Source organism: Physella acuta, unplaced genomic scaffold (genome assembly GCF_028476545.2).
Source record: "Physella acuta isolate Inbredline_101_S28 unplaced genomic scaffold, ASM2847654v3 ptg000846l, whole genome shotgun sequence".
In the NCBI taxonomy this organism is placed as follows: Eukaryota; Metazoa; Mollusca; class Gastropoda; family Physidae; genus Physella; species Physella acuta.
The window spans coordinates 58,174-84,558 of record NW_026732363.1 but is presented as its reverse complement, the minus strand read 5'-3'; the positions used below and the strand labels follow the sequence as shown (position 1 = coordinate 84,558).

Here is a 26,385-nt window from a genome sequence, read left to right as displayed (position 1 = left end):
GTGAGGGTTGTGTCGTGTGAGGGTTGTGTGAGGGTTGTGTGAGGGTTGTGTCGTGTGAGGGTTGTGTCGTGTGAGGGTTGTGTCGTGTGAGGGTTGTGTGAGGGTTGTGTGAGGGTTGTGTCGTGTGAGGGTTGTGTCGTGTGAGGGTTGTGTCGTGTGAAGGTTGTGTGGTGTGAGGGTTGTGTCGTGTGAGGGTTGTGTCGTGTGAGGGTTGTGTCGTGTGAGGGTTGTGTCGTGTGAGGGTTGTGTCGTGTGAGGGTTATGTGTGGTGTGAGGGTTGTATTTTGTGTGTGGTTGTGTCGTGTGAGGGTTGTATTTTGTGTGTGGTTGTGTCGTGTGAGGGCTGTGTGTCGTGTGTGGTTGTGTCGTGTGTCGTTGTGTCGTGTGAGGGTTGATTGGTGTGAGGGCTGTGTTTTGACATATGATACGTTAAATTGTATTTGATGTATTTTAGGTTAACTATTTAAAAAGATTCTACCACTAAATATTAAACTACATTCATTATAAATAAGTTTCTTAAAGTTTTTTTCAATCTTAATGAAAATTAAATTAGATATATTTAATTTTTTTTCCCTCTACACCAAATCACACCGCAAAATGTTACATTAGCTGTGCAAATGGAAACAACTCACTAATATCAGCGAATTCACAATAAAGTGGTTATATCCCTTTGAATAAAAAAGAGATGGTCGTCATTATGTGAGGGGGGGGGGGGGGGGGGGTGGTGTAAAGAGATTTAGCAATATAGTGACATCATTTATATATGACCCCAAGGTGGAATTAAAAGTTTGTTATTATAAGGTTTTTATTACTGGTTCTTTTTTTCTATTTCTTAATATTTAGCAAATTAGAAATAGTTATTCATTATTCAAGCCCATATTTATATATACCTTTATATTCAGGACCATATATTCTGACCTATATATTCAGGCTCATATATTTAGACCATATATTCAGGCTCATATAATTAGACCTATATATTCAGGCTCATATAATTAGACCTATATATTCAGGCCCATATAATTAGACCTATATATTCAGGCCCACACATTTAGACCTATATATTCAGGCTCATATATTTAGACCTATATATTCAGGCTCATATATTTAGACCTATATATTCAGGCCCATATAATTAGACCTATATATTCAGGCCCATACATTTAGACCTATATATTCAGGCTCATATATTTAGACCTATATATTCAGGCCCATATATTTAGACCTATATATTCAGGCCCATATATTTAGACCTATATATTCAGGCCCATATAATTAGACCTATATATTCAGGCCCATACATTTAGACCTATATATTCAGGCCCATATATTTAGACCTATATATTCAGGCTCATATATTTAGACCTATATATTCAGGCTCATAAAATTAGACCTATATATTCAGGCCCATATATTTAGACCTATATATTCAGGCCCATATAATTAGACCTATATATTCAGGCACATACATTTAGACCTATATATTCAGGCCCATATATTTAGACCTATATATTCAGGCTCATATATTTAGACCTATATATTCAGGCTCATAAAATTAGACCTATATATTCAGGCCCATATATTTAGACCTATATATTCAGGCTCATATAATTAGACCTATATATTCAGGCTCATATATTTAGACCTATATATTCAGGCCCATATATTTAGACCTATATATTCAGGCTCATAAAATTAGACCTATATATTCAGGCTCATATATTTAGACCTATATATTCAGGCCCATATATTTAGACCTATATATTCAGGCCCATATATTTAGACCTATATATTCAGGCCCATACATTTAGACCTATATATTCAGGCTCATATAATTAGACCTATATATTCAGGCCCATATAATTAGACCTATATATTCAGGCTCATACATTTAGACCTATATATTCAGGCCCATATATTTAGACCTATATATTCAGGCCCATATAATTAGACCTATATATTCAGGCTCATATATTTAGACCTATATATTCAGGCCCATACATTTAGACCTATATATTCAGGCTCCAATATTTAGACCTATATTTTCATTCCCATATATTTAGACCTATATATTCAGGCTCCTATATTTAGACCTATATATTCAGGCTCATATAATTAGACCTATATATTCAGGCCCATATATTTAGACCTATATATTCAGGCTCCTATATTTAGACCTATATATTCAGGCTCCTATATTTAGACCTATATATTCAGGCTCATATAATTAGACCTATATATTCAGGCCCATATATTTAGACCTATATATTCAGGCCCATATAATTAGACCTATATATTCAGGCCTATATATTTAGATCTATATATTCAGGCTCATATAATTAGACCTATATATTCAGGCCCATCTAATTAGACCTATATATTCAGGCTCATACATTTAGACCTATATATTCAGGCTCATATAATTAGACCTATATATTCAGGCTCATATAATTAGACCTATATATTCAGGCTCCTATATTTAGACCTATATATTCAGGCCCATATATTTAGACCTATATATTCAGGCTCCTATATTTAGACCTATATATTCAGGCTCCTATATTTAGACCTATATATTCAGGCTCATATAATTAGACCTATATATTCAGGCCCATATATTTAGACCTATATATTCAGGCTCCTATATTTAGACCTATATATTCAGGCTCCTATATTTAGACCTATATATTCAGGCTCATATAATTAGACCTATATATTCAGGCCCATATATTTAGACCTATATATTCAGGCCCATATAATTAGACCTATATATTCAGGCCCATATAATTAGACCTATATATTCAGGCTCATACATTTAGACCTATATATTCAGGCTCATATAATTAGACCTATATATTCAGGCTCATATAATTAGACCTATATATTCAGGCCCATATATTTAGACCTATATATTCAGGCTCCTATATTTAGACCTATATATTCAGGCCCATATATTTAGACCTATATATTCAGGCCCATATATTTAGACCTATATATTCAGGCTCATATATTTAGACCTATATATTCAGGCTCCTATATTTAGACCTATATATTCAGGCTCCTATATTTAGACCTATATATTCAGGCCCATACATTTAGACCTATATATTCAGGCTCCTATCATTAGACCTATATATTCAGGCCCATATATTTAGACCTATATATTCAGGCTCCTATATTTAGACCTATATATTCAGGCCCATATAATTAGACCTATATATTCAGGCTCATACATTTAGACCTATATATTCAGGCTCATATAATTAGACCTATATATTCAGGCTCATATAATTAGACCTATATATTCAGGCCCATATATTTAGACCTATATATTCAGGCCCATACATTTAGACCTATATATTCAGGCTCATATATTTAGACCTATATATTCAGGCTCATATATTTAGACCTATATATTCAGGCTCATATATTTAGACCTATATATTCAGGCTCATATATTTAAACCTATATATTCAGGCTCATATAATTAGACCTATATATTCAGGCCCATATATTTAGACCTATATATTCAGGCCCATATAATTAGACCTATATATTCAGGCTCCTATATTTAGACCTATATATTCAGGCTCCTATATTTAGACCTATATATTCAGGCTCATATAATTAGACCTATATATTCAGGCTCATACATTTAGACCTATATATTCAGACTCATACATTTAGACCTATATATTCAGGCTCATATAATTAGACCTATATATTCAGGCTCATATATTTAGACCTATATATTCAGGCTCATATAATTAGACCTATATATTCAGGCTCATATAATTAGACCTATATATTCAGGCTCCTATATTTAGACCTATATATTCAGGCTCATATATTTAGACCTATATATTCAGGCTCATATATTTAGACCTATATATTCAGGCTCATATATTTAGACCTATATATTCAGGCTCATACATTTAGACCTATATATTCAGGCTCATACATTTAGACCTATATATTCAGGCTCATATATTTAGACCTATATATTCAGGCTCCTATATTTAGACCTATATATTCAGGCTCCTATATTTAGACCTATATATTCAGGCTCCTATATTTAGACCTATATATTCAGGCTCCTATATTTAGACCTATATATTCAGGCTCCTATATTTAGACCTATATATTCAGGCTCCTATATTCTGACCTATATATTCAGGCCCATACATTTAGACCTATATATTCAGGCTCATATATTTAGACCTTTATATTCAGGCTCATATATTTAGACCTATATATTCAGGCCCATACATTTAGACCTATATATTCAGGCCCATATATTTAGACCTATATATTCAGGCTCATATATTTAGACCTATATATTCAGGCTCCTATATTTAGACCTATATATTCAGGCTCCTATATTTAGACCTATATATTCAGGCTCCTATATTTAGACCTATATATTCAGGCCCATATATTTAGACCTATATATTCAGGCTCCTATATTTAGACCTATATATTCAGGCTCCTATATTTAGACCTATATATTCAGGCTCCTATATTTAGACCTATTTATTCAGGCTCCTATATTTAGACCTATATATTCAGGCCCATATATTTAGACCTATATATTCAGGCTCCTATATTTAGACCTATATATTCAGGCCCATATATTTAGACCTATATTTTCAGGCCCATAACTTTAGACCTATATATTCAGGCTCATATATTTAGACCTATATATTCAGGCTCATATAATTAGACCTATAAATTCAGGCCCATATAATTAGACCTATATATTCAGGCTCATACATTTAGACCTATATATTCAGGCTCATACATTTAGACCTATATATTCAGGCCCATACATTTAGACCTATATATTTAGACCCATACATTTAGACCTATATATTCAGGCCCATACATTTAGACCTATATATTCAGGCTCCTATATTTAGACCTATATATTCAGGCCCATATAATTAGACCTATATATTCAGGCTCATACATTTAGACCTATATATTCAGGCTCATACATTTAGACCTATATATTCAGGCCCATACATTTAGACCTATATATTTAGACCCATACATTTAGACCTATATATTCAGGCCCATACATTTAGACCTATATATTCAGGCTCCTATATTTAGACCTATATATTCAGGCTCCTATATTTAGACCTATATATTCAGGCCCATATAATTAGACCTATATATTCAGGCTCATACATTTAGACCTATATATTCAGGCCCATACATTTAAACCTATATATTCAGGCCCATACATTTAGACCTATATATTTAGACCCATACATTTAGACCTATATATTTAGACCCATACATTTAGACCTATATATTCAGGCCCATACATTTAGACCTATATATTCAGGCTCCTATATTTAGACCTATATATTCAGGCTCCTATATTTAGACCTATATATTCAGGCCCATATATTTAGACCTATATTTTCAGGCCCATACATTTAGACCTATATATTCAGGCTCATATATTTAGACCTATATATTCAGGCTCATATAATTAGACCTATAAATTCAGGCCCATATAATTAGACCTATATATTCAGGCTCATACATTTAGACCTATATATTCAGGCTCATACATTTAGACCTATATATTCAGGCCCATACATTTAGACCTATATATTCAGGCCCATATATTTAGACCTATATATTCAGGCTCATATATTTAGACCTATATATTCAGGCTCCTATATTTAGACCTATATATTCAGGCTCCTATATTTAGACCTATATATTCAGGCCCATACATTTAGACCTATATATTCAGGCTCCTATCATTAGACCTATATATTCAGGCCCATATATTTAGACCTATATATTCAGGCTCCTATATTTAGACCTATATATTCAGGCCCATATAATTAGACCTATATATTCAGGCTCATATATTTAGACCTATATATTCAGGCTCATATAATTAGACCTATATATTCAGGCTCATATAATTAGACCTATATATTCAGGCCCATATATTTAGACCTATATATTCAGGCCCATACATTTAGACCTATATATTCAGGCCCATATATTTAGACCTATATATTCAGGCTCATATATTTAGACCTATATATTCAGGCTCATATATTTAGACCTATATATTCAGGCTCATATATTTAGACCTATATATTCAGGCTCATATATTTAGACCTATATATTCAGGCTCATATAATTAGACCTATATATTCAGGCCCATATATTTAGACCTATATATTCAGGCCCATATAATTAGACCTATATATTCAGGCTCCTATATTTAGACCTATATATTCAGGCTCCTATATTTAGACCTATATATTCAGGCTCATATAATTAGACCTATATATTCAGGCTCATACATTTAGACCTATATATTCAGACTCATACATTTAGACCTATATATTCAGGCTCATATAATTAGACCTATATATTCAGGCTCATATATTTAGACCTATATATTCAGGCTCATATAATTAGACCTATATATTCAGGCTCATATAATTAGACCTATATATTCAGGCTCCTATATTTAGACCTATATATTCAGGCTCATATATTTAGACCTATATATTCAGGCTGATATATTTAGACCTATATATTCAGGCTCATATATTTAGACCTATATATTCAGGCTCATACATTTAGACCTATATATTTAGGCTCATACATTTAGACCTATATATTCAGGCTCATATATTTAGACCTATATATTCAGGCTCCTATATTTAGACCTATATATTCAGGCTCCTATATTTAGACCTATATATTCAGGCTCCTATATTTAGACCTATATATTCAGGCTCCTATATTTAGACCTATATATTCAGGCTCCTATATTCTGACCTATATATTCAGGCCCATACATTTAGACCTATATATTCAGGCTCATATATTTAGACCTTTGTATTCAGGCTCATACATTTAGACCTATATATTCAGGCCCATATATTTAGACCTATATATTCAGGCTCATATATTTAGACCTATATATTCAGGCTCCTATATTTAGACCTATATATTCAGGCCCATATATTTAGACCTATATATTCAGGCTCCTATATTTAGACCTATATATTCAGGCTCCTATATTTAGACCTATATATTCAGGCTCCTATATTTAGACCTATTTATTCAGGCTCCTATATTTAGACCTATATATTCAGGCCCATATATTTAGACCTATATATTCAGGCTCCTATATTTAGACCTATATATTCAGGCCCATATATTTAGACCTATATTTTCAGGCCCATACATTTAGACCTATATATTCAGGCTCATATATTTAGACCTATATATTCAGGCTCATATAATTAGACCTATAAATTCAGGCCCATATAATTAGACCTATATATTCAGGCTCATACATTTAGACCTATATATTCAGGCTCATACATTTAGACCTATATATTCAGGCCCATACATTTAGACCTATATATTTAGACCCATACATTTAGACCTATATATTCAGGCCCATATATTTAGACCTATATATTCAGGCTCCTATATTTAGACCTATATATTCAGGCCCATATAATTAGACCTATATATTCAGGCTCATACAATTAGACCTATATATTCAGGCTCATACATTTAGACCTATATATTCAGGCCCATACATTTAGACCTATATATTTAGACCCATACATTTAGACCTATATATTCAGGCCCATACATTTAGACCTATATATTCAGGCTCCTATATTTAGACCTATATATTCAGGCTCCTATATTTAGACCTATATATTCAGGCCCATATAATTAGACCTATATATTCAGGCTCATACATTTAGACCTATATATTCAGGCTCATACATTTAAACCTATATATTCAGGCCCATACATTTAGACCTATATATTTAGACCCATACATTTAGACCTATATATTTAGACCCATACATTTAGACCTATATATTCAGGCCCATACATTTAGACCTATATATTCAGGCCCATATATTTAGACCTATATATTCAGGCTCATATATTTAGACATATATATTCAGGCTCCTATATTTAGACCTATATATTCAAGCTCCTATATTTAGACCTATATATTCAGGCCCATACATTTAGACCTATATATTCAGGCTCCTATCATTAGACCTATATATTCAGGCCCATATATTTAGACCTATATATTCAGGCTCCTATATTTAGACCTATATATTCAGGCCCATATAATTAGACCTATATATTCAGGCTCATACATTTAGACCTATATATTCAGGCTCATATAATTAGACCTATATATTCAGGCTCATATAATTAGACCTATATATTCAGGCCCATATATTTAGACCTATATATTCAGGCCCATACATTTAGACCTATATATTCAGGCCCATATATTTAGACCTATATATTCAGGCTCATATATTTAGACCTATATATTCAGGCTCATATATTTAGACCTATATATTCAGGCTCATATATTTAGACCTATATATTCAGGCTCATATATTTAGACCTATATATTCAGGCTCATATAATTAGACCTATATATTCAGGCCCATATATTTAGACCTATATATTCAGGCCCATATATTTAGACCTATATATTCAGGCTAATATATTTAGACCTATATATTCAGGCTCCTATATTTAGACCTATATATTCAGGCTCCTATATTTAGACCTATATATTCAGGCCCATACATATAGACCTAAATATTCAGGCTCCTATCATTAGACCTATATATTCAGGCCCATATATTTAGACCTATATATTCAGGCTCCTATATTTAGACCTATATATTCAGGCCCATATAATTAGACCTATATATTCAGGCTCATACATTTAGACCTATATATTCAGGCTCATATAATTAGACCTATATATTCAGGCTCATATAATTAGACCTATATATTCAGGCCCATATATTTAGACCTATATATTCAGGCCCATACATTTAGACCTATATATTCAGGCCCATATATTTAGACCTATATATTCAGGCTCATATATTTAGACCTATATATTCAGGCTCATATATTTAGACCTATATATTCAGGCTCATATATTTAGACCTATATATTCAGGCTCATATATTTAGACCTATATATTCAGGCTCATATAATTAGACCTATATATTCAGGCCCATATATTTAGACCTATATATTCAGGCCCATATAATTAGACCTATATATTCAGGCTCCTATATTTAGACCTATATATTCAGGCTCCTATATTTAGACCTATATATTCAGGCTCATATAATTAGACCTATATATTCAGGCTCATACATTTAGACCTATATATTCAGGCTCATATAATTAGACCTATATATTCAGGCTCATACATTTAGACCTATATATTCAGACTCATACATTTAGACCTATATATTCAGGCTCATATAATTAGACCTATATATTCAGGCTCATATATTTAGACCTATATATTCAGGCTCATATAATTAGACCTATATATTCAGGCTCATATAATTAGACCTATATATTCAGGCTCCTATATTTAGACCTATATATTCAGGCTCATATATTTAGACCTATATATTCAGGCTCATATATTTAGACCTATATATTCAGGCTCATATATTTAGACCTATATATTCAGGCTCATACATTTAGACCTATATATTCAGGCTCATACATTTAGACCTATATATTCAGGCTCATATATTTAGACCTATATATTCAGGCTCCTATATTTAGACCTATATATTCAGGCTCCTATATTTAGACCTATATATTCAGGCTCCTATATTTAGACCTATATATTCAGGCTCCTATATTTAGACCTATATATTCAGGCTCCTATATTCTGACCTATATATTCAGGCCCATACATTTAGACCTATATATTCAGGCTCATATATTTAGACCTTTATATTCAGGCTCATATATTTAGACCTATATATTCAGGCCCATACATTTAGTCCTATATATTCAGGCCCATATATTTAGACCTATATATTCAGGCTCATATATTTAGACCTATATATTCAGGCTCCTATATTTAGACCTATATATTCAGGCTCCTATATTTAGACCTATATATTCAGGCTCCTATATTTAGACCTATATATTCAGGCCCATATATTTAGACCTATATATTCAGGCTCCTATATTTAGACCTATATATTCAGGCTCCTATATTTAGACCTATATATTCAGGCTCCTATATTTAGACCTATTTATTCAGGCTCCTATATTTAGACCTATATATTCAGGCCCATATATTTAGACCTATATATTCAGGCTCCTATATTTAGACCTATATATTCAGGCCCATATATTTAGACCTATATTTTCAGGCCCATACATTTAGACCTATATATTCAGGCTCATATATTTAGACCTATATATTCAGGCTCATATAATTAGACCTATAAATTCAGGCCCATATAATTAGACCTATATATTCAGGCTCATACATTTAGACCTATATATTCAGGCTCATACATTTAGACCTATATATTCAGGCCCATACATTTAGACCTATATATTTAGACCCATAAATTTAGACCTATATATTCAGGCCCATATATTTAGACCTATATATTCAGGCTCCTATATTTAGACCTATATATTCAGGCCCATATAATTAGACCTATATATTCAGGCTCATACATTTAGACCTATATATTCAGGCTCATACATTTAGACCTATATATTCAGGCCCATACATTTAGACCTATATATTTAGACCCATACATTTAGACCTATATATTCAGGCCCATACATTTAGACCTATATATTCAGGCTCCTATATTTAGACCTATATATTCAGGCTCCTATATTTAGACCTATATATTCAGGCCCATATAATTAGACCTATATATTCAGGCTCATACATTTAGACCTATATATTCAGGCTCATACATTTAAACCTATATATTCAGGCCCATACATTTAGACCTATATATTTAGACCCATACATTTAGACCTATATATTTAGACCCATACATTTAGACCTATATATTCAGGCCCATACATTTAGACCTATATATTCAGGCTCCTATATTTAGACCTATATATTCAGGCTCCTATATTTAGACCTATATATTCAGGCCCATATATTTAGACCTATATTTTCAGGCCCATACATTTAGACCTATATATTCAGGCTCATATATTTAGACCTATATATTCAGGCTCATATAATTAGACCTATAAATTCAGGCCCATATAATTAGACCTATATATTCAGGCTCATACATTTAGACCTATATATTCAGGCTCATACATTTAGACCTATATATTCAGGCCCATACATTTAGACCTATATATTTAGACCCATACATTTAGACCTATATATTCAGGCCCATATATTTAGACCTATATATTCAGGCTCCTATATTTAGACCTATATATTCAGGCCCATATAATTAGACCTATATATTCAGGCTCATACATTTAGACCTATATATTCACGCTCATACATTTAGACCTATATATTCAGGCCCATACATTTAGACCTATATATTTAGACCCATACATTTAGACCTATATATTCAGGCCCATACATTTAGACCTATATATTCAGGCTCCTATATTTAGACCTATATATTCAGGCTCCTATATTTAGACCTATATATTCAGGCCCATATAATTAGACCTATATATTCAGGCTCATACATTTAGACCTATATATTCAGGCTCCTATATTTAGACCTATATATTCAGGCTCCTATATTTAGACCTATATATTCAGGCTCATACATTTAGACCTATATATTCAGGCCCATACATTTAGACCTATATATTTAGACCCATACATTTAGACCTATATATTTAGACCCATACATTTAGACCTATATATTCAGGCTCATACATTTAGACCTATATATTCAGGCTCCTATATTTAAACCTATATATTCAGGCTCATACATTTAGACCTATATATTCAGGCTCCTATATTTAGACCTATATATTCAGGCTCCTATATTTAGACCTATATATTCAGGCTCCTATATTTAGACCTATATATTCAGGCTCCTATATTTAGACCTATATATTCAGGCTCATACATTTAGACCTATATATTCAGGCTCCTATATTTAGACCTATATATTCAGGCTCATACATTTAGACCTATATATTCAGGCTCATAAAATTAGACCTATATATTTAGGCCCATAAAATTAGACCTATATATTCAGGCTCATATATTTAGACCTATATATTCAGGCTTCTATATTTAGACCTATATATTCAGGCTCCTATATTTAGACCTATATATTCAGGCCCATATATTTAGACCTATATATTCAGGCCCATATATTTAGACCTATATATTCAGGCTCATACATTTAGACCTATATATTAAGGCTCATATAATTAGACCTATATATTCAGGCCCATATAATTAGACCTATATATTCAGGCTCATACATTTAGACCTATATATTCAGGCTCATATAATTAGACCTATATATTCAGGCTCATATAATTAGACCTATATATTCAGGCTCATACATTTAGATCTATATATTCAGGCCCATACATTTAGACCTATATATTTAGGCTCCTATCATTAGACCTATATATTCAGGCCCATATATTTAGACCTATATATTCAGGCTCCTATATTTAGACCTATATATTCAGGCCCATATATTTAGACCTATATATTCAGGCCCATATATTTAGACCTATATATTCAGGCTCATACATTTAGACCTATATATTCAGGCTCATATAATTAGACCTATATATTCAGGCCCATATATTTAGACCTATATATTCAGGCCCATACATTTAGACCTATATATTCAGGCCCATATATTTAGACCTATATATTCAGGCTCATATATTTAGACCTATATATTCAGGCTCATATATTTAGACCTATATATTCAGGCTCATATATTTAGACCTATATATTCAGGCTCATATATTTAGACCTATATATTCAGGCTCATATAATTAGACCTATATATTCAGGCCCATATATTTAGACCTATATATTCAGGCCCATATAATTAGACCTATATATTCAGGCTCCTATATTTAGACCTATATATTCAGGCTCCTATATTTAGACCTATATATTCAGGCTCATATAATTAGACCTATATATTCAGGCTCATACATTTAGACCTATATATTCAGGCTCATACATTTAGACCTATATATTCAGGCTCATATAATTAGACCTATATATTCAGGCTCATATATTTAGACCTATATATTCAGGCTCATATAATTAGACCTATATATTCAGGCTCATATAATTAGACCTATATATTCAGGCTCCTATATTTAGACCTATATATTCAGGCTCATATATTTAGACCTATATATTCAGGCTCATATATTTAGACCTATATATTCAGGCTCATATATTTAGACCTATATATTCAGGCTCATACATTTAGACCTATATATTCAGGCTCATACATTTAGACCTATATATTCAGGCTCATATATTTAGACCTATATATTCAGGCTCCTATATTTAGACCTATATATTCAGGCTCCTATATTTAGACCTATATATTCAGGCTCCTATATTTAGACCTATATATTCAGGCTCCTATATTTAGACCTATATATTCAGGCTCCTATATTTAGACCTATATATTCAGGCTCCTATATTCTGACCTATATATTCAGGCCCATACATTTAGACCTATATATTCAGGCTCATATATTTAGACCTATATATTCAGGCCCATACATTTAGACCTATATATTCAGGCTCATATATTTAGACCTATATATTCAGGCTCATATATTTAGACCTATATATTCAGGCCCATACATTTAGACCTATATATTCAGGCCCATATATTTAGACCTATATATTCAGGCTCATATATTTAGACCTATATATTCAGGCTCCTATATTTAGACCTATATATTCAGGCTCCTGTATTTAGACCTATATATTCAGGCCCATACATTTAGACCTATATATTCAGGCTCCTATCATTAGACCTATATATTCAGGCCCATATATTTAGACCTATATATTCAGGCTCCTATATTTAGACCTATATATTCAGGCCCATATAATTAGACCTATATATTCAGGCTCATACATTTAGACCTATATATTCAGGCTCATATAATTAGACCTATATATTCAGGCTCATATAATTAGACCTATATATTCAGGCCCATATATTTAGACCTATATATTCAGGCCCATACATTTAGACCTATATATTCAGGCCCATATATTTAGACCTATATATTCAGGCTCATATATTTAGACCTATATATTCAGGCTCATATATTTAGACCTATATATTCAGGCTCATATATTTAGACCTATATATTCAGGCTCATATATTTAGACCTATATATTCAGGCTCATATATTTAGACCTATATATTCAGGCTCATATAATTAGACCTATATATTCAGGCCCATATATTTAGACCTATATATTCAGGCCCATATAATTAGACCTATATATTCAGGCTCCTATATTTAGACCTATATATTCAGGCTCCTATATTTAGACCTATATATACAGGCTCATATAATTAGACCTATATATTCAGGCTCATACATTTAGACCTATATATTCAGGCTCATACATTTAGACCTATATATTCAGGCTCATATAATTAGACCTATATATTCAGGCTCATATATTTAGACCTATATATTCAGGCTCATATAATTAGACCTATATATTCAGGCTCATATAATTAGACCTATATATTCAGGCTCCTATATTTAGACCTATATATTCAGGCTCATATATTTAGACCTATATATTCAGGCTCATATATTTAGACCTATATATTCAGGCTCATATATTTAGACCTATATATTCAGGCTCATACATTTAGACCTATATATTCAGGCTAATACATTTAGACCTATATATTTAGGCTCATATATTTAGACCTATATATTCAGGCTCCTATATTTAGACCTATATATTCAGGCTCCTATATTTAGACCTATATATTCAGGCTCATATAATTAGACCTATATATTCAGGCCCATATAATTAGACCTATATATTCAGGCTCATATAATTAGACCTATATATTCAGGCTTCTATATTTAGACCTATATATTCAGGCTTCTATATTTAGACCTATATATTCAGGCTCATATATTTAGACCTATATATTCAGGCTTCTATATTTAGACCTATATATTCAGGCTTCTATATTTAGACCTATATATTCAGGCTTCTATATTTAGACCTATAGTCTTGTGTCATACCTGAGAGAGAATTTAAAGAAAACACAGAGGACAATTGTGGCAGTGTGGAGGAACATGGCTGGTTTTTTGTGTGGATGTGGCCACACCTCCATCCTCGCTAGAAGTGATGTGTCTACACCAGCCTCGCTAGAAGTGATGTGTCTACACCAGCCTCGCTAGAAGTGATGTGTCTACACCAGCCTCGCTAGAAGTGATGTGTCTACACCAGCCTCGCTAGAAGTGATGTGTCTACACCAGCCTCGCTAGAAGTGATGTGTCTACACCAGCCTCGGTATAATTTCTGTGAAAAAAAAATGAGAAGATAACTTAAGTTTGAAGATTTGCCCAGATATGTACAGTTGTCCACCTTTATTATCTATTTTCGACTGAATTTTAAATCATGCGATCCCACGGGCATTAACAGTGTTTCTTCCAGGCGGAGCCCCCCCCCCCCACTACCCCGAACGAAATGGAATTTATATAGATAATATATACCTTTAACAGTGTCAGCCCCCCCCCGGAAATTTTAGTCCGCCCCCCCCCCCTCCCCCCCCAAAAAAAAATTCCCCCACGGAGAAAAAAGTCTGGAAGAAACACTGGGCATTAAGACCTACATAACAGTGCTAGACTTAGAGTCCTACAGTCCTAGAGTCCTACAGTCCTAGTTGGTGCTGGTGGGTAGCAGTGGTTGGTGCTGTAGTTGGTGCTGTAGTTGGTGCTGGTGGGTAGCAGTGGTTGGTGCTGTAGTTGGTGCTGTAGTTGGTGCTGTAGTTTGTGCTGTGGTTGGTGCTGTAGTTGGTGCTGTGGTTGGTGCTGTAGTTGGTGCTGGTGGGTAGCTGTGGTTGATGCTGTAGTTTGTGCTGTGGTTGGTGCTGGTGGGTAGCTGTAGTTGGTGCTGTAGTTGGTGCTGTAGTTGGTGCTGTAGTTGGTGCTGTAGTTTGTGCTGTGGTTGGTGCTGGTGGGTAGCTGTAGTTGGTGCTGGTGGGTAGCTGTAGTTGGTGCTGTAGTTGGTGCTGTAGTTGGTGCTGTGGTTGGTGCTGCAGTTGGTGCTGTCGTTGTTGCTGTAGTTTGTGCTGTGGTTGGTGCTGGTGGGTAGCTGTAGTTGGTGCTGTAGTTGGTGCTGTAGTTGGTGCTGTGGTTGGTGCTGGTGGGTAGCTGTAGCTGGTGCTGGTGGGTAGCTGTAGTTGGTGCTGTAGTTGGTGCTGTAGTTGGTGCTGTGGTTGGTGCTGGTGGGTAGCTGTAGTTGGTGCTGTAGTTGGTGCTGTGGTTGGTGCTGGTGGGTAGCTGTAGCTGGTGCTGGTGGGTAGCTGTAGTTGGTGCTGTAGTTGGTGCTGTAGTTGGTGCTGTGGTTGGTGCTGGTGGGTAGCTGTAGTTGATGCTGTAGTTTGTGCTGTAGTTGGTGCTGGTGGGTAGCTGTAGTTGGTGCTGTAGTTGATGCTGTGGTTGGTGCTGGTGGGTAGCTGTAGTTGGTGCTGTAGTTGGTGCTGTAGTTGGTGCTGTGGTTGGTGCTGTAGTTGGTGCTGTAGTTGGTGCTGTAGTTGGTGCTGTAGTTGGTGCTGTAGTTGGTGCTGTAGTTGGTGCTGTGGTTGGTGCTGTGGTTGGTGCTATGGTTGGTGCTGTGGTTGGTGCTGTAGTTGGTGCTGTAGTTGGTGCTGCAGTTGGTGCTGTAGTTGATGCTGTAGTTGGTGCTGGTGGGTAGCTGTAGTTGGTGCTGGTGGGTAGCTGTAGTTGGTGCTGTGGTTGGTGCTGTAGTTGGTGCTGTAGTTGGTGCTGTAGTTGGTGCTGTAGTTGGTGCTGTGGTTGGTGCTGTGGTTGGTGCTGTGGTTGGTGCTGTAGTTGGTGCTGTGGTTGGTGCTTTGGTTGGTGCTGTAGTTGGTGCTGTAGTTGGTGCTGGTGGGTAGCTGTAGTTGGTGCTGTAGTTGGTGCTGTAGTTGGTGCTGTGGTTGGTGCTGTGGTTGGTGCTGTAGTTGGTGCTGTAGTTGGTGCTGTGGTTGGTGCTGTGGTTGGTGCTGTAGTTGGTGCTGTGGTTGGTGCTGTGGTTGGTGCTGTAGTTGGTGCTGTGGTTGGTGCTGGTGGGTAGCTGTAGTTGGTGCTGTGTTTGGTGCTATGGTTGGTGCTGTGGTTGGTGCTGTAGTTGGTGCTGTGGTTGGTGCTGTAGTTGGTGCTGTAGTTGATGCTGTGGTTGGTGCTGGTGGGTAGCTGTAGTTGGTGCTGTGGTTGGTGCTGTAGTTGGTGCTGTAGTTGGAGCTGATGGATAGCTGTAGTTGGTGCTTTTGTTGGTGCTGTGGTTGGTGCTGGTGGGTAGCTGTAGTTGGTGCTGCAGTTGGTGCTGTGGTTGATGCTGTAGTTGGAACTGATGGATAGCTGTAGTTGGTGCTGTAGTTGGTGCTGTGGTTGGTGCTGGTGGGTAGCTGTAGTTGGTGCTGTGGCTGGTGCTGTAGTTGGTGCTGTAGTTGGTGCTGTAGTTGGTGCTGTGGTTGGTGCTGGTGGGTAGCTGTAGTTGGTGCTGTAGTTGGTGCTGTGGTTGGTGCTGGTGGGTAGCTGTAGTTGGTGCTGTAGTTGGTGCTGTAGTTGGTGCTGTAGTTGGTGCTGTAGTTGGTGCTGTAGTTGGTGCTGTAGTTGGTGCTGTAGTTGGTGCTGTGGTTGGTGCTGTAGTTGGAGCTGATGGATAGCTGTAGTTGGTGCTGTAGTTGGTGCTGTGGTTGGTGCTATGGTTGGTGCTGGTGGGTAGCTGTAGTTGGTGCTGTAGTTGGTGCTGTAGTTGGTGCTGTAGTTGGTGCTGTGGTTGGTGCTGGTGGGTAGCTGTAGTTGGTGCAGTAGTTGGTGCTGTAGTTGGTGCTGTGGTTGGTGCTGTAGTTGGAGCTGATGGATAGCTGTAGTTGGTGCTGTAGTTGGTGCTGTAGTTGGTGCTGTAGTTGGTGCTGTGGTTGGTGCTATGGTTGGTGCTGTGGTTGGTGCTGTAGTTGGTGCTGTAGTTGATGCTGTGGTTGGTGCTGGTGGGTAGCTGTAGTTGGTGCTGGTGGGTAGCTGTAGTTGGTGCTGTAGTTGGTGCTGTAGTTGGTGCTGTAGTTGGTGCTGTAGTTGATGCTGTGGTTGGTGCTGGTGGGTAGCTGTAGTTGGTGCTGTAGTTGGTGCTGTAGTTGGTGCTGTAGTTGGTGCTGTAGTTGGTGCTGTAGTTGGTGCTGTAGTTGGTGCTGTAGTTGGTGCTGTAGTTGGTGCTGTAGTTGATGCTGTGGTTGGTGCTGGTGGGTAGCTGTAGTTGGTGCTGTAGTTGGTGCTGTAGTTGGTGCTGTAGTTGGTGCTGTAGTTGGTGCTGTAGTTGGTGCTGTAGTTGGTGCTGTAGTTGGTGCTGTAGTTGGTGCTGTAGTTGGTGCTGTAGTTGGTGCTGTAGTTGGTGCTGTAGTTGGTGCTGTAGTTGGTGCTGTAGTTGGTGCTGTAGTTGGTGCTGTAGTTGGTGCTGTGGTTGGTGCTGTAGTTGGTGCTGTAGTTGGTGCTGTGGTTGGTGCTGTAGTTGGTGCTGTAGTTGATGCTGTGGTTGGTGCTGGTGGGTAGCTGTAGTTGGTGCTGGTGGGTAGCTGTAGTTGGTGCTGTAGTTGGTGCTGTAGTTGGTGCTGTAGTTAGTGCTGTAGTTGGTGCTGTAGTTGATGCTGTGGTTGGTGCTGGTGGGTAGCTGTAGTTGGTGCTGGTGGGTAGCTGTAGTTGGTGCTGTAGTTGGTGCTGTAGTTAGTGCTGTAGTTGGTACTGTAGTTGATGCTGTGGTTGGTGCTGGTGGGTAGCTGTAGTTGGTGCTGTAGTTGGTGCTGTAGTTGGTGCTGTAGTTGGTGCTGTAGTTGGTGCTGTAGTTGGTGCTGTAGTTGGTGCTGTAGTTGATGCTGTGGTTGGTGCTGGTGGGTAGCTGTAGTTGGTGCTGTAGTTGGTGCTGTAGTTGGTGCTGTAGTTGGTGCTGTAGTTGGTGCTGTAGTTGGTGCTGTAGTTGGTGCTGTAGTTGGTGCTGTAGTTGGTGCTGTGGTTGGTGCTGTGGTTGGTGCTGTAGTTGGAGCTGTAGTTGGTGCTGTAGTTGGTGCTTTTGTTGGTGCTGTGGTTGGTGCTGGTGGGTAGCTTTAGTTGGTGCTGTAGTTGGTGCTGTAGTTGGTGCTGTAGTTGGTGCTGTAGTTGGTGCTGTAGTTGGTGCTGTAGTTGGTGCTGTAGTTGGTGCTGTAGTTGGTGCTTTTGTTGGTGCTGTGGTTGGTGCTGGTGGGTAGCTTTAGTTGGTGCTGTAGTTGGTGCTGTAGTTGGTGCTGTAGTTGGTGCTGTAGTTGGAGCTGATGGATAGCTGTAGTTGGTGCTGTAGTTGGTGCTGTGGTTGGTGCTGCAGTTGGTGCTTTTGTTGGTGCTGTGGTTGGTGCTGGTGGGTAGCTGTAGTTGGTGCTGTAGTTGGTGCTGTAGTTGGTGCTGTGGTTGGTGCTGGTGGGTAGCTGTAGTTGGTGCTGTAGTTGGTGCTGTAGTTGGTGCTGTAGTTGGTGCTGTAGTTGGTGCTGTAGTTGGTGCTGTAGTTGGTGCTGTAGTTGGTGCTGTAGTTGGTGCTGTAGTTGGTGCTGTAGTTGGTGCTGTAGTTGGTGCTGTAGTTGGTGCTGTAGTTGGTGCTGTGGTTGGTGCTGTAGTTGGAGCTGATGGATAGCTGTAGTTGGTGCTGTAGTTGGTGCTGTAGTTGGTGCTGTAGTTGGTGCTGTAGTTGGTGCTGTAGTTGGTGCTGTAGTTGGTGCTGTGGTTGGTGCTATGGTTGGTGCTGTGGTTGGTGCTGTAGTTGGTGCTGTAGTTGATGCTGTGGTTGGTGCTGGTGGGTAGCTGTAGTTGGTGCTGGTGGGTAGCTGTAGTTGGTGCTGTAGTTGGTGCTGTAGTTGGTGCTGTAGTTGGTGCTGTAGTTGATGCTGTGGTTGGTGCTGGTGGGTAGCTGTAGTTGGTGCTGTAGTTGGTGCTGTAGTTGGTGCTGTAGTTGGTGCTGTAGTTGGTGCTGTAGTTGGTGCTGTGGTTGGTGCTGTGGTTGGTGCTGTAGTTGGTGCTGTGGTTGGTGCTGTAGTTGGTGCTGTAGTTGGTGCTGTGGTTGGTGCTGGTGGGTAGCTTTAGTTGGTGCTGTAGTTGGTGCTGTAGTTGGTGCTGTAGTTGGTGCTGTAGTTGGTGCTGTAGTTGGAGCTGATGGATAGCTGTAGTTGGTGCTGTAGTTGGTGCTGTGGTTGGTGCTGCAGTTGGTGCTGTGGTTGGTGCTGGTGGGTAGCTGTAGTTGGTGCTGTAGTTGGTGCTGTAGTTGGTGCTGTGGTTGGTGCTGTAGTTGGAGCTGATGGATAGCTGTAGTTGGTGCTGTAGTTGGTGCTGTGGTTGGTGCTGTAGTTGGTGCTGTAGTTGGTGCTGTAGTTGGTGCTTTTGTTGGTGCTGTGGTTGGTGCTGGTGGGTAGCTGTAGTTGGTGCTGTAGTTGGTGCTGTAGTTGGTGCTGCAGTTGGTGCTTTTGTTGGTGCTGTGGTTGGTGCTGGTGGGTAGCTGTAGTTGGTGCTGTAGTTGGTGCTGTAGTTGGTGCTGTAGTTGGTGCTGTAGTTGGTGCTGTAGTTGGTGCTGTAGTTGGTGCTGTAGTTGGTGCTGTAGTTGGTGCTGTAGTTGGTGCTGTAGTTGGTGCTGTGGTTGATGCTGTAGTTGGTGCTGGTGGGTAGTTGTAGTTGGTGCTGTAGTTGGTGCTGTAGTTGGTGCTGTAGTTGGTGCTGTAGTTGGTGCTGTAGTTGGTGCTGTAGTTGGTGCTGTAGTTGGTGCTGTAGTTGGTGCTGGTGGGTAGCTGTAGTTGGTGCTGTAGTTGGTGCTGTAGTTGGTGCTGTAGTTGGTGCTGTAGTTGGTGCTGTGGTTGATGCTGTAGTTGGTGCTGTAGTTGGTGCTGTAGTTGGTGCTGTAGTTGGTGCTGTAGTTGGTGCTGTAGTTGGTGCTGGTGGGTAGCTGTAGTTGGTGCTGTAGTTGGTGCTGTAGTTGGTGCTGTGGTTGGTGCTGGTGGGTAGCTGTAGTTGGTGCTGTAGTTGGTGCTGTAGTTGGTGCTGTAGTTGGTGCTGTAGTTGGTGCTGTAGTTGGTGCTGTAGTTGGTGCTGTAGTTGGTGCTGTAGTTGGTGCTGTAGTTGGTGCTGTAGTTGGTGCTGTAGTTGGTGCTGTGGTTGGTGCTGTAGTTGGAGCTGATGGATAGCTGTAGTTGGTGCTGTAGTTGGTGCTGTAGTTGGTGCTGTAGTTGGTGCTGTAGTTGGTGCTGTAGTTGGTGCTGTAGTTGGTGCTGTGGTTGGTGCTATGGTTGGTGCTGTGGTTGGTGCTGTAGTTGGTGCTGTAGTTGATGCTGTGGTTGGTGCTGGTGGGTAGCTGTAGTTGGTGCTGTAGTTGGTGCTGTAGTTGGTGCTGTAGTTGGTGCTGTAGTTGGTGCTGTAGTTGGTGCTGTGGTTGGTGCTGTGGTTGGTGCTGTAGTTGGTGCTGTGGTTGGTGCTGTAGTTGGTGCTGTAGTTGGTGCTGTGGTTGGTGCTGGTGGGTAGCTTTAGTTGGTGCTGTAGTTAGTGCTGTAGTTGGTGCTGTAGTTGGTGCTGTAGTTGGTGCTGTAGTTGGAGCTGATGGATAGCTGTAGTTGGTGCTGTAGTTGGTGCTGTGGTTGGTGCTGCAGTTGGTGCTGTGGTTGGTGCTGGTGGGTAGCTGTAGTTGGTGCTGTAGTTGGTGCTGTAGTTGGTGCTGTGGTTGGTGCTGTAGTTGGAGCTGATGGATAGCTGTAGTTGGTGCTGTAGTTGGTGCTGTGGTTGGTGCTGCAGTTGGTGCTGTAGTTGGTGCTGTAGTTGGTGCTGTAGTTGGTGCTGTAGTTGGTGCTTTTGTTGGTGCTGTGGTTGGTGCTGGTGGGTAGCTGTAGTTGGTGCTGTAGTTGGTGCTGTAGTTGGTGCTGCAGTTGGTGCTTTTGTTGGTGCTGTGGTTGGTGCTGTGGTTGGTGCTGCAGTTGGTGCTGTGGTTGGTGCTGGTGGGTAGCTGTAGTTGGTGCTGTAGTTGGTGCAGTAATTGGTGCTGTGGTTGGTGCTGTAGTTGGAGCTGATGGATAGCTGTAGTTGGTGCTGTAGTTGGTGCTGTGGTTGGTGCTGCAGTTGGTGCTGTGGTTGGTGCTGGTGGGTAGCTGTAGTTGGTGCTGTAGTTGGTGCTGTAGTTGGTGCTGTGGTTGGTGCTGTAGTTGGAGCTGATGGATAGCTGTAGTTGGTGCTGTAGTTGGTGCTGTGGTAGGTGCTGTAGTTGGTGCTGTAGTTGGTGCTGTAGTTGGTGCTGTAGTTGGTGCTGTAGTTGGTGCTGTAGTTGGTGCTGTAGTTGGTGCTGTAGTTGGTGCTGTAGTTGGTGCTGTAGTTGGTGCTGTAGTTGGTGCTGTGGTTGATGCTGTAGTTGGTGCTGGTGGGTAGCTGTAGTTGGTGCTGTAGTTGGTGCTGTAGTTGGTGCTGTAGTTGGTGCTGTAGTTGGTGCTGTAGTTGGTGCTGTAGTTGGTGCTGTAGTTGGTGCTGTAGTTGGTGCTGTAGTTGGTGCTGTGGTTGGTGCTGATGGGTAGCTGTAGTTGGTGCTGTAGTTGGTGCTGCAGTTGGTGCTTTTGTTGGTGCTGTGGTTGGTGCTGGTGGGTAGCTGTAGTTGGTGCTGTAGTTGGTGCTGTCGTTGGTGCTGTAGTTGGTGCTGTAGTTGGTGCTGTAGTTGGTGCTGTAGTTGGTGCTGTAGTTGGTGCTGTAGTTGGTGCTGTAGTTGGTGCTGTAGTTGGTGCTGTAGTTGGTGCTGTAGTTGGTGCTGTGGTTGATGCTGTAGTTGGTGCTGGTGGGTAGCTGTAGTTGGTGCTGTAGTTGGTGCTGTAGTTGGTGCTGTAGTTGGTGCTGTAGTTGGTGCTGTAGTTGGTGCTGTAGTTGGTGCTGTAGTTGGTGCTGTAGTTGGTGCTGTAGTTGGTGCTGTAGTTGGTGCTGTAGTTGGTGCTGTAGTTGGTGCTGTAGTTGGTGCTGTAGTTGGTGCTGTAGTTGGTGCTGTAGTTGGTGCTGTAGTTGGTGCTGTAGTTGGTGCTGTAGTTGGTGCTGTAGTTGGTGCTGTAGTTGGTGCTGTAGTTGGTGCTTTTGTTGGTGCTGTGGTTGGTGCTGGTGGGTAGCTGTAGTTGGTGCAGTAGTTGGTGCTGTAGTTGGTGCTGTGGTTGGTGCTGTAGTTGGTGCTGTGGTTGGTGCTGGTTTCTGTAGTTATGGTGATGTGTGATATCCACTTATCGATGGCGAAACACGTTATCTGACCCGGTCACCACCGCTCCCAATCCTTTTAAATATGTTCAACTTAAATGCCTACCACATTTATGTTCAACTTAAATGCCTACCACATTTATGTTCAACTTAAATGCCTACCACATTTATGTTTAATTTAAATGCCTACCACATTTATGTTCAATTTAAATGCCTACCACATTTATGTTCAACTTAAATGCCTACCATATTTATGATCAATTTAAATGCCTACCACATTTATGTTCATCTTAAATGCCTACCACATTTATGTTCAATTTAAATGCCTACCACATTTATGATCAATTTAAATGCCTACCACATTTATGTTCAACTTAAACGCCTACCACATTTATGGTCAATTTAAATGCCTACCACATTTATGATCAATTTCAATGCCTACCACATTTATGTTCAATTTAAATGCCTACCACATTTATGTTCAATTTAAATGCCTACCACATTTATGCTCAACTTAAATGCCTACCACATTTATGTTCAACTTAAATGCCTACCACATTTATGTTTAATTTAAACGCCTACCACATTTATGTTCAATTTAAATGCCTACCACATTTATGTTCAACTTAAATGCCTACCATATTTATGATCAATTTAAATGCCTACCACATTTATGTTCAACTTAAATGCCTACCACATTTATGTTCAACTTAAATGCCTACCACATTTATGTTCAACTTAAATGCCTACCACATTTATGATCAATTTAAATGCCTACCACATTTATGTTCAACTTAAATGCCTACCACATTTATGTTCAATTTAAATGCCTACCATATTTATGATCAATTTAAATGCCTACCACATTTATGTTCAACTTAAATGCCTACCACATTTATGTTCAATTTAAATGCCTACCACATTTATGTTCAATTTAAATGCCTACCACATTTATGTTCAATTTAAATGCCTACAACATTTATGTTCAATGCCACATCTGATGCATTCATGTTTAACATAGACAAGTAACAAAAATAAATATTCCATGCACATGTGTGTGTATGATTGTGTGTGTATGTGTGTTTGTGTGCCCTTTCCCTATTTCTCTGTTTCCAAAACATAACCACACCAAACCAGCCCTGAGCGCTCAATGTACGCCTGCGGCCAGCCTGCGGGTTTATGGCGAGGTTTAATGGCGTGTAACTGCTGTCTAAAATGTCAAACAGAATCATGTCAGACATTAAATAACAAGTATCATGTCAGACATTAAATAAGTATCATGTCAGACATTAAATAACAAGTATCATGCCAAACATTAAATAAGTATCATGTCAGACATTAAATAACAAGACTTGCTCGCTAACCATTAATATGAGGAAGGGGGGGGGGTGCAGGTTAGGGTACTCCTTAAAGATTAGACATGGGAAAACACGATTTCTGTTTCTGATACGTCACTATTTCAAAACACACAAAGGACAAAATGTGGTGCTATTAGACTGACATTGTGAGGTCAAGCAAGAACTAATGTGAGAGAGAGGACATTTTGACCAACAAACGAGGACATTTTGACCAACAAACGAGGACATTTTGACCAACAAACGAGGACATTTTGACCAACAAACGAGGACATTTTGACCAACAAACGAGGACAATTTGACCAACAAACGAGGACATTTTGACCAACAAACGAGGACATTTTGACCAACAAACGAGGACATTTTGACCAACAAACGAGGACATTTTGACCAACAAACGAGGACAATTTGACCAACAAACGAGGACATTTTGACCAACAAACGAGGACATTTTGACCAACAAACGAGGACATTTTGACCAACAAACGAGGACATTTTGACCAACAAACGAGGACATTTTCTTACCTTTATACTACTGCGAGTGTGTCTACAGCCATCAGTTACTTTTGTCGACCTTCACCCTGACGGTCCAGTTCACTAATGTTGCGGTCAACAAAAGCCACGTGACGTCACTACACACTTCACTGGTCACGGTGAAAAAACCGACCAGACGAAAGGTCACAGCGGGCAATCAGTTTAGTTGAACCATAAATCCTGATCAGTTTAGTTGAACCATAAATCCTGATCAGTTTAGTTGAACCACAAATCCTGATCAGTTTAGTTGAACCATAAATCCTGATCAGTTTAGTTGAACCATAAATCCTGATCAGTTTAGTTGAACCATAAATCCTGATCAGTTTAGTTGAGCCATAAATCCTGATCAGTTTAGTTGAACCATAAATCCTGATCAGTTTAGTTGAACCATAAATCCTGATCAGTTTAGTTGAGCCATAAATCCTGATCAGTTTAGTTGAACCATAAATCCTGATCAGTTTAGTTGAGCCATAAATCCTGATCAGTTTAGTTGAGCCATAAATCCTGATCAGTTTAGTTGAACCATAAATCCTGATCAGTTTAGTTGAACCATAAATCCTGATCAGTTTAGTTGAACCATAAATCCTGATCAGTTTAGTTGAACCATAAATCCTGATCAGTTTAGTTGAACCATAAATCCTGATCAGTTTAGTTGAACCATAAATCCTGATCAGTTTAGTTGAACCATAAATCCTGATCAGTTTAGTTGAACCATAAATCCTGATCAGTTTAGTTGAACCATAAATCCACAGCCCGAATTTAATCTTAACCCTAGCTCCAGCTGATAGAGATCACGACCAATTTTTTCAACCAAAACCTCTCCGGTCAGAAGACGCTATCTAACAGAATGAAACAGTTAATGACGCGATGTTGAAGCCCTGTGTTAACCTGAGTGCATGAAGAACTGGCAAACTTGAAGCCAGCCACCACTCCCCCACCGCTCGAGTCAACGGGTCGGGGATGGCGGGGTTGTTTACTAACAATCCGGCAGAATGGAGTTGGGCATTTTTTTAACTCACCGCGGTATCGAGTACTTCGTTCTCTGACGTGTACCTACCTTACCATCCTAAATGTTTGACGTGTACCTCCCTTACCATCCTAAATGTTTGATGTGTACCTCCCTTACCATCCTAAATGTTTGACGTGTACCTCCCTTACCATCCTAAATGTT

At 38.6% G+C, this 26,385-nt stretch overlaps 1 protein-coding gene across 1 annotated transcript in view; it reads right to left on the bottom strand.

Annotated features, from left to right (window-relative positions):
- The window catches only part of LOC131952033 (complement C3), a gene marked incomplete at its 3' end in the record, with an annotated part of 44,545 nt that extends 18,410 nt beyond the window's left edge, over positions 1 to 26,135 (bottom strand). The window contains exons 1-2 of the mRNA XM_059314499.1: positions 25,206 to 26,135; positions 15,133 to 15,412 (exon numbers count right to left, since the gene is read on the bottom strand). Of these exons, the coding sequence (XP_059170482.1) occupies positions 15,133 to 15,224 (92 nt within the window). The remainder of the gene's footprint in view (positions 1 to 15,132; positions 15,413 to 25,205) is intronic.
- Positions 26,136 to 26,385: the final 250 nt, after the last annotated feature.